The sequence below is a fragment of the Poecilia latipinna genome, unplaced genomic scaffold (genome assembly GCF_001443285.1).
Source record: "Poecilia latipinna isolate Pla-1442-1.1 unplaced genomic scaffold, P_latipinna-1.0 Scaffold947, whole genome shotgun sequence".
NCBI lineage: Eukaryota > Metazoa > Chordata > Actinopteri > Cyprinodontiformes > Poeciliidae > Poecilia > Poecilia latipinna.
In genome coordinates this window covers 43,945-52,866 of record NW_015113563.1, presented here as the reverse complement: position 1 = coordinate 52,866, position 8,922 = coordinate 43,945, and the positions used below count along the sequence as shown (strand labels likewise).

Below are 8,922 nucleotides of genomic sequence, written 5' to 3'. Positions count from 1 at the left end.
GTCATTCAGTAAATAATTACACTTTAATGCAAAGTTGCTTTAAAAGTTGCATTGAAAGTCCATTAAAAATGCCAATTTTGCATTAAATTATCATAATTTACAAAATCATGCAAAGTTGGCACTTTTAACTCTTAAGAGGTGGGTGGATCGATCCAAAATATCACCAATAGCGTTACTGGATCGATAATATACTTTAGTTTGATATTTCCTCTTGAAATTTATTTTATTTTTGCACTTCAGTTTCTCAGCCCCACCTGAAAGAATCTTGTTTTGATTTGCTCCCAAACTAAACATTTCTGCACTTTGTTTATTTAGGAAAAATGCACACAAGTTTGTTTTGTTTTTCTATTCTTTCTGTCTATCATGGTGTTTGGTAGGCACTTACCAACTTTGCACAAATTCTGTTCTAGGTTTTAACAGAAATAATTAAAAGAAAAAATGATGATATGTCAAACTTAAATAATAAAACCTGTCCGTATCAGTATTGGTGATACTGGCCCAGTATTTACCTGGTATCTTATCAATAACAAAATACGCCCTGTTTACATATCACACACCTCTAGTAAATACTATATAAGTGGGGGTAGCTATTTAAGCCTGTCTGTTTGATTTTGACCGTGAGTTAACTTGAGTTAGACTTAAAACAAGGTCATACCAACAGGATTGAATGTTTTTGTGTAATTAATTCAGATATTTTGTTCCCTCTATCAATGTGACAAAAAAAAAACAACAACAAAAAAAAACATGCTGTTCAAATGTTCTGAGCATAATGCCAAAAAAATTATGTTATGTAAAATCTGAACCCTAACAAAATATGCGTGCTTTGTTAGTGGCAGTGGACATTATGATAGCTGGGTGCAGTAAGGACAGCTTGTGATCTCTTGTCAGCAGCCAAAGAAAAAAAGTGAATGTTAGAGACAGATGGAAAGAACAACAAGCAGGAGACAGCAGGGGGTTCACTGGAGAAACTCAGCTTTATTGACAGAGGATAGAGAGAGAGGTTACAGATGTCAGAGCAGAGAGAGAGAGAGTGGAATAGAGGACGTGACAGAGTGATAGGGAAGTACAGAGAGAGGTGTGAACAATAGAAAATGGCTCCTTAATTTTTGTTTCAACAGTCCAAACAACCGTGAGGGTAGAGAGACAGGAAAAGGGAGACTCCTACAGATTCACAGGAGTACTGCAGGCTTGGCAGTGGGGCTGGTAAACTGAGTTTCCAATGCGTTTGTCCTCACTTTACATCCCAACAAGCAGAAACCAAATCGGGGAAGCTGCATTGGTCTTCCTACAGTCCCAAACTGTGAAAATGTTTTCTAATGAAGTTTTTTATCCACTACCTTGTTCAATACTGGGAAAACAAGAAAATAATTTAAAAAAACAAACTCTTTCCAGCATGCACACTTCTGGATACTTTGCTCAGCGATAAAACCAAAGTAGGATGAGGCATGTTTTATCCAACCCAGGTGAGCAAAGAAGGATTGTTATTCTCATTGTCCTCAGCCTTGAGAGCCATTCGGTTTGCTTGGTGTAAATAAAATATCTCATATCGCAAGAGTTTTGAAACAACAGTTGCAAACAAACGGGGGAAGAGTTATGTGTGGTTAATGGTGAGATCACACACGGCAAAGCAGTGGGTTGAGTGGAAATATAAAGATCTTAATTGTGCGCTCAAACAGTGACTAAAAAGGCATTGCAGAATATTTCTAATACCATAATTTGAACTATTCTCTGTACCTACAAACATGTGGTAAATAAATGCATCAGTAAATAAAATATAGAGGGTATTTACATTCTTTTTCAACATAGGACGCCAGATTCTAGCATACCTGTTCAGTATCTAATCCAATACCTTGCTGGATTTACTGGCATTTGCTGTAGCCGGTCAAATTAAAGCATATTTTTTCGTTTTGAAGAGTAAAATGCAATCCCATAGTGGGAGCTCAGTGTGTGATTTGTGGACAGAATCACCTACAAAAAACATATTCATGAGACCACTTAAGGCTGGAATTGTTGTTGTTTCCACCAGAGTTATCAGCCAGAGCAGGTGGGGAAGTTAGGTTCTTTAGTAGAAGATCAGGGTCAGTAAACAAGTCGATAACTGTGGAGAAGTATTAATGTTGTGTCTAAAAATCAGAGGGCAGAGGCACATATCTGGTAAGGTCTTGAAATTCTTGCACTATTTTAAATAAATATAAATATATATATATATATATATATATATATATATATATATATATATATATATATATATATATATATAGACAGAGCAAATCTGGATATTTACTTAACACCTTTTTAAAGATTTTTTTTTTTAAACACTGCTTTTGGGTTTTGAAATTATTATTTTATATGTGAAAACACACAAAATATTGTGTTTTTGTTTTCCCAAAAAATATTTCTGAAATCTCATCTCTGTCCTGAACTTGATTTTTATTTTTTTTTAATTTCATCTCATCTAGTTTAGATGGATGTTTCATCACATTGCTTATTCCTGATAGTGGTCAGCTGCACAGGAATCTAATACCACTAATAGTCTGATTTAAAACTGGAACACGCCCGACTGGTGAGTGAATCATGTCAAGATCAGAGTACATGCATTAAGCAAGTTAGGTGAGTTTCCTGATTTATTTATTTTTTTTATGGCAAACTGGACTTACAAACTCCTTCACAAATCCTTGAGAATTTTTAGCATCCTTCTAGCCAAAGGCTGTGCTGACTGTAGAAAGAGCTGGCAGTGCTTTTAGTCTTTTTGTTTTTGTAAAAAGTGTAGTATTTGTTTAGTTTTCCACATCAATTAAGTGATGCTACAAAAAAATACATGTAACTTTTATTTTTCCAATAAAAGCTCATAAGAGCACATGTCCCAACGTCACTTCTATGTTAGTAGTTGTAAATTATTTTATGTTTAACTGTTTAAATATGCATTCTCACGCTGCAGAGTGTATTTGTTTTCAGCTGCCTGTGCTTCTAATAATTAGACACACTGGAAAAGTTGGCCGTTTTGATCCTACTGGCTGCCAAATGGTGATCCGGACCTTCCTATTGGCTTGTGAGTTAGGAAGAACAAGAATGAGAGGAAATGACCTCAGCAGTGGAGCTGCTGGAGTTAGTGGTGGAAGCAGCAGAGGGAGAAGAGAGAGAAAACAAAAGGTTTCTCGCGGAAATGCGCATCGTTGGATTTTTGAGGTTCAAGACAAAACAACGTGTGGTTGCATAAGAGAAGCAAAGAAATAAAAGTCTAATAGAAACATCTATTTATCTCTATATTTTGTTAGAACTATCTTTGTTGGTAGAATGAACAGGCACGTAAAGAAACCAAGGCAACAAATACCCACCTCTCCTGTCTCTGGAGAGAGACTCTGTACAAGGAAAAGTGTGGGCTGGTTTAGTTCGTACATTTCTCTGTGTGATTGTTTTTGTCGGCGTGTGTCGAACAGGAGGCTGAGGGTTAACAGAGGAGGATGTGGCCTAACAGAAAGAGTTAATGAGAAACAAGTGGTGCTTTGTTTGAACGCTTAATCAGCTGTAACTCCAGGGGAGATGATTTGGTTGGTTGATGTGCGACTGATTGTCTGTAAAGCCCTGTTTACAGAAAGCTGATGCAGCCTATTGTATTTCTTCACCTTTGCCCGGACTGACTTTTCTGTAATCATAGCTTTTTTTTGGCACAGATATTCTCATCCCTTAAGCTATTCCAGTTTTTGTCACCTCAAAATCACAAACTTCTCTATTTTATTGGGATTTTAGCCTCATAGACCAAAGAAATTGGTGCATAATTGCAGAGCGGAAGGGAAATGAGATATTGTTTTCACCTTCTTTAATAAAAAGAAATCTTAAATGTGCGGCATGCGCATGTGTCTACCTCCCCTCACTGCTATTATAGCCGCAAGTCTTTTGACGAGTAACTCTCCATCGTCTCATCTAGACACTGAAATCAATGCCCAGTCTGTTTTGACAGGACGGAGAGTTTTCTGAACGTGAACTTTTAGACTTGCCACAGTTTATCAATTGGATACAAGTCTAACTTTTGACTAGGCATGAATAATACTAACATTAATATATTTTGGAAGGTGAATCCAAGTCTTTTGTTGCCCCTAGCAAGTTTTCTTTCTGGGATTTCTCTTTCTTAAGCATAATCAAACTTGACATCGACTTTGACTGGCTTCCGCGTCCCTCTTGGAGAAAAGCATCCCCACGTCATGACACTGCCACCAGTGTATTTCACGATGGAGATGGTGTTCTACGTCATGTTCAGTGTCAGGTCTCTGCTATACACATATGTTTGCTCTCACCCTAATAAAGTCTCTTCTTCCACACGTTTGCTATGCCCCCTCAAATGACTTGCTGGAAGAATTAAACAAATATTAACAACTTTCTTTCAAAGGTGTTTTTCCTTCCTGCCACTTTCCCATAAAGGCTGGGTTTATCTCGTCTTCGTTCACTTGAGCTGTTTTCTATTTATGATTATTTTTTGAAAACCGTTGGTTATTTTTCTGTCATTTCACCATTATATGCAACTTTCTGTTGGTCTAGCAAATAAAATCCCAATAAAAATCACACACAACATGCATAACAGCTCAATGGGGTAGGAATATTCTTAACATCTTATTTCCTGCATCTTTTTTGATGATCTGAAGTCACAAATTACCGCATTGTCTGATAAGACAGCAGATGGAAGTGTTACAGTGGTAATGAGAGAGCAAAAATGATCAGGTGGCTGAGTAGAAAGTCAAAAGTGAGACAAGAAATGGAGCGTGTTTGTGCATGTTGTGCCAGTCATTCAGAGTCCAGAGGAGGAAGCCAGAGCTTCTGTTAGTAATCATCCAAACACAGCGCAGAGGAAGGTGATAATAAAAGGTTGGAAGAGGGAGAAGACTCAGTCACATGAGGATGCAGCACTGGCACCGTTTCCTCTTGTCCGTACCTGTGGCGGGGGTGAGGCCGGGCGGCGGGGCTATGTTTGCTTCTGGGTTTGCAGGGGGTGAGGACGCGCTGTCCGGTTCGCGCCCGTCAGACGACAGTTCCGTGCTGACGGCCTCGGACGTGGCCGGCCGTCCCGACACCAGGTCGGCGGCGGTGCCGTCGATGATGGAGATGTCGGTGACCGTCTTCTCCCTCAGGGATTTCTCGTCGTCTTCGTCGATGAGCACGACCTCGGCCTTGACCGCACCGTCAAAGCCGAGCAGCCTCCTGCTCTCACTTGTGTCCTCAACGTCCTGGTAGCCGAGGAACACCATGGTGACGGGGTGCTCCGTGCTGGCTTGGGGCATGGGGCTGAGCTCGTTGCTCTGATTGGCTGATGAACCTGGTTGGGTTGTAATGGGAGCAGAGGGAGGGGGCATCATGCCCAGCCGGGTTTCCCTTTGGAGGGTGACCTGGGCTGGTGGACTGGAAGGAATGGATGGTGGGGCACAGGAGGGTGGCGACAGATCGTCAACATCAGCAGGAGAAACGTAAGCTTGACGCGGAACCGGGGTTACCGTCACCTGACCCCTCCCGCTGTCTCCTCCTCCTCCTGCATGTGAAGGCCTGGCAGCTCGCTGGACTAACTCATCGACCTGCGCAGAGCTCCAGCCGTTCTCCACGGTGCTGGTGGAGACGCCCCCAGAGGACGTGACCTCGTAGACGACTTTCCTGCCATCGTCGTAGACCTTGACCCCCCGCAAAGCCGCCTCCAACGGGCTGACGCGATTGGCCGACAGGATGCGCTGCTCGCCGGTCTTCGGGTCGTGCTGAACGTTGATCTCCATGGCGAACATTGCTGTTAGAACAGGAGGTGTGGGGCGGGAGGGAGGCAAGAGTGGGTTCGAAGGAGGAGTTAAGGGGTGGGTTGAGGGAAGTGAAAAGGGGGGGTGGGGACAAAAAGGTGAGGGGATGAAGTGGGAGGATCCAAAAACAGTTTCTTTAAAAACGTGATAATTAAAATCATATCTGTTAAGCTGTTAGTAAATTATCAATTTATCCAGAATATTAGGGAATTTAATCAGTATAGGAAACCAAAATATTTTACTGTCAACATGTTGATACCAAGTCAGGATAACCAGGCAATGGAAAACTTGTCACCCCTTGTAGTTTTGTATTCAACTATCCTTTTTAAATTAATCAGTGCCTAAAAATTTTAATTAATGACTTCTGACTTTCTATTTTTTTCCAGTGTATTAACGTGGTATGAAATGGAAGCCCACTCCCAAAAAGCCACTCTTCAAAACTGGAAAGACAAAAGAACAGGCTTTTCAAGTGAAGTGATGGAAAAAAAAAATCAACTGGACCGAACTTTGTCAAGTTAAGAAAGAGCAAGAGTTAAAGAGGATAAAACAATGGTAATGGAGAATTGGGTCAAAGACTGGCATGTTGGGGTCACCGAATCTTCATACCAACCAGAAGATGCCATGTATGTGACGGCTGATTGTTTGGGTGGTGCAAATAAAATTACTTTTTCTATCCCACCATCACGGGTCCCACTTATTGGAAAAAGAAGGTTGTACAAAAGTATTAACACTGACATTCTAAAAAAAAAACAAACAAAAAAAAAAAACACAATTGTTTTGCTCTAATATCTCATGCTCTATTGGATAAATGTAATTTTTTTCAGTGTGGGCTCATGCTGCTGCAATAACTTTGCAGATCATTATAGAAGTGCCAATAAGCATGAAGGTCGCTGTACAACCTCGGCTCCCACTGTGACTGCCGCAACTGCACTGCTGCTAAAGTTGAGCTTTTGTTTTTCAGGGCTCACTGCACAGTCAGCAGCCCTTTATAGTATGTAATGAATTGAGCATGCAAGATAAAGAACCCATACTTTTATGAACTGTGTCATTATTTCTCGGATACAGTATGCATTTCTATACTAAATGTAGTTCAGATCTGCTTTTTCCAGTGATAATACTAGTAAATACACGGGTTTAATGAAAAAGTAACTGAAAGCATTATCTTCCATCTTTGATATTCAATAGCTTTCATTTATGTGGATATTTAGTGGAATAACTTATCCTGGGTAACTTTCTGAGAGCTTCAGAGTTGAAAATTGGCACAGATGTGCGTATATATAACTCGTCTGTTCTTCTAGTGAGGTCATACCGGTCATAATCCCTCTTGGCTCAGACCCAAAACCTTTCTATCCTCTCTTCCCTCCCTCCCTCCCTCCCTCTTTTTCTCCTCTCTTGTTCTTACCGGGTCTTGACGTGGTGTGCTCTCCAGAGGCGGGTCGGCCGCTCCGGAGATAAGCGGCCAGGTCTAGGTGGTTGGGATCGGGATCCGAGTAGTCCGAGACGGGGGCGGACATTCTGCCGGCAGCATCTAGTGAGCGGGAGCGCAGGAGGAGAAATGGCACATGGTCAGTGAGATGAGAGAGAATCACACTCGACTCTAACTATGGGCTGTTGGAGATCCGTAAACACGAGCATGCTGGGGACACTCACACACACACATGCACACACACACACCTCAGTGATGTAAAGCCACACCCGTGCGAAAATAATACACACACGCACAGAGCCCTGCCTCTCTAAAGGAAAACTAACCCCACCCCTGCGCGACCATGACCACCCCATCCACATAAACACCGTCCCACTCTCCCTCTCGGTTTCTGTGTTGGTGCCAACACTGGTACCCCTGAGGTACAGTGCTTATGCAGCAGAAGTGTGTGCAAGTCCATGATTGTGTATTTGTCTGTCCGTATGTGTGTCTATACGTGTGTGTCTGCAGGAACAATGCATCAGGGGCTTACGAGGCTTGTTGGTGAACAGTGGGGAGATAAAGGCAGCGACTAGAAGGTGCAGAGTCATGGCCTTGTGTGTATGTGTGAGCTTCAATAGTCTCGCTGAGCTTCATTGTGTGTGTGCGTGTGTGTGTGTGAGTTACTTTTGGTTCGGTGCATGTATATTTATGTCTATGTGGATGCGTGTGCGTGCGTCTGGCTGGCCGGCTGTGTGTTTGGGGGATTCAGGAGCGAGCTCTGGCTTCCATCTCTCCTGCCTCAGCGAGACTATTATTCACACACCCGCCACGCAGATACACACAAACACAGTTCAGGGTCAAGTTATTGCACTTTCAATGTATGCGTGCGTGCATGCGGGTGTGTGTGAGTGTACATTTGTTCCGTTTTCTCATTACTGCAGCCTTAAATTGTGCAGTTTCATTAATGCAGTACAATGTCCAAAATACACAAGCAAACAAGCCTTTATAATAAACCACCAAAGTCAGCAAAAGTAGATGATAAAAAAAAATTAAAAAAATCAAAAGCTTGGGGAGTTTCTGCACCTTCATCATCAGTTTCAGTCTACAGGTTCATCAGCTTAACCAGCAGCATAGGAGGCTGCAGTTGATTTGATTTCCTGTCCAGAGAGCTGCAGATTGCTAAGAGTGATGACCTGTGCTAAAATTTCAAACCAGGGAAGTGCACCGTGGATTTATCTTGGCGAGTGCTTATATATACAGGTGCTGGTCATAAAATTAGAATATTGTGATAAAGTTCATTATTTTCCATAATGTCATGATAAAAATTAAATTGTCATATATTTTAGATTCATTGCACACCAAACAGCCGATTCGTTCAGAAATGTCTTTCTGTTTCTCACCCTCTTGCTTGAGGATGTCAGTGATGGCCTTCTGGACAGCAGTCAGGTCAGCAGTCTGACCCATGATTGCGGTTTTGAGTAATGAACCAGGCTGGGAGTTTTTAAAGGCCTCAGGAATCTTTTTCAGGTGTTTAGAGTTACTTTGTTGATTCAGATGATTATTTTTATTGCTCGTTCAGAGAACCTTTTCATAATATTCTAATTTTTTGAGAAAGGGATTTTGGGTTTTCATGAGTTGTATGTCAAAATCATCAAAATTAAAACAATAATTGATGGCTTCCAAACTATCTTGATTTAATCATTTTTGCTCCAAACAGCGCCTCATAATTTACCTCATAATGTTGAT

At 41.5% G+C, this 8,922-nt stretch overlaps 1 protein-coding gene across 3 annotated transcripts in view; it reads right to left on the bottom strand.

Annotated features, from left to right (window-relative positions):
• palm2akap2 (PALM2 and AKAP2 fusion) overlaps positions 1 to 8,922 on the bottom strand; it is an 80,519-nt gene that overhangs the window by 33,970 nt on the left and 37,627 nt on the right. For 2 of the 3 annotated variants that reach the window (XM_015049436.1, XM_015049437.1), the window contains exons 6-7: positions 7,171 to 7,296; positions 4,925 to 5,761 (exon numbers count right to left, since the gene is read on the bottom strand). In XM_015049436.1, the coding sequence (XP_014904922.1) occupies positions 4,925 to 5,761; positions 7,171 to 7,296 (963 nt within the window). Of the gene's footprint in view, positions 1 to 4,924; positions 5,762 to 7,170; positions 7,297 to 7,442; positions 8,178 to 8,922 lie in introns of those variants that run through there. The other variant, XM_015049438.1, reaches the window with a different exon arrangement.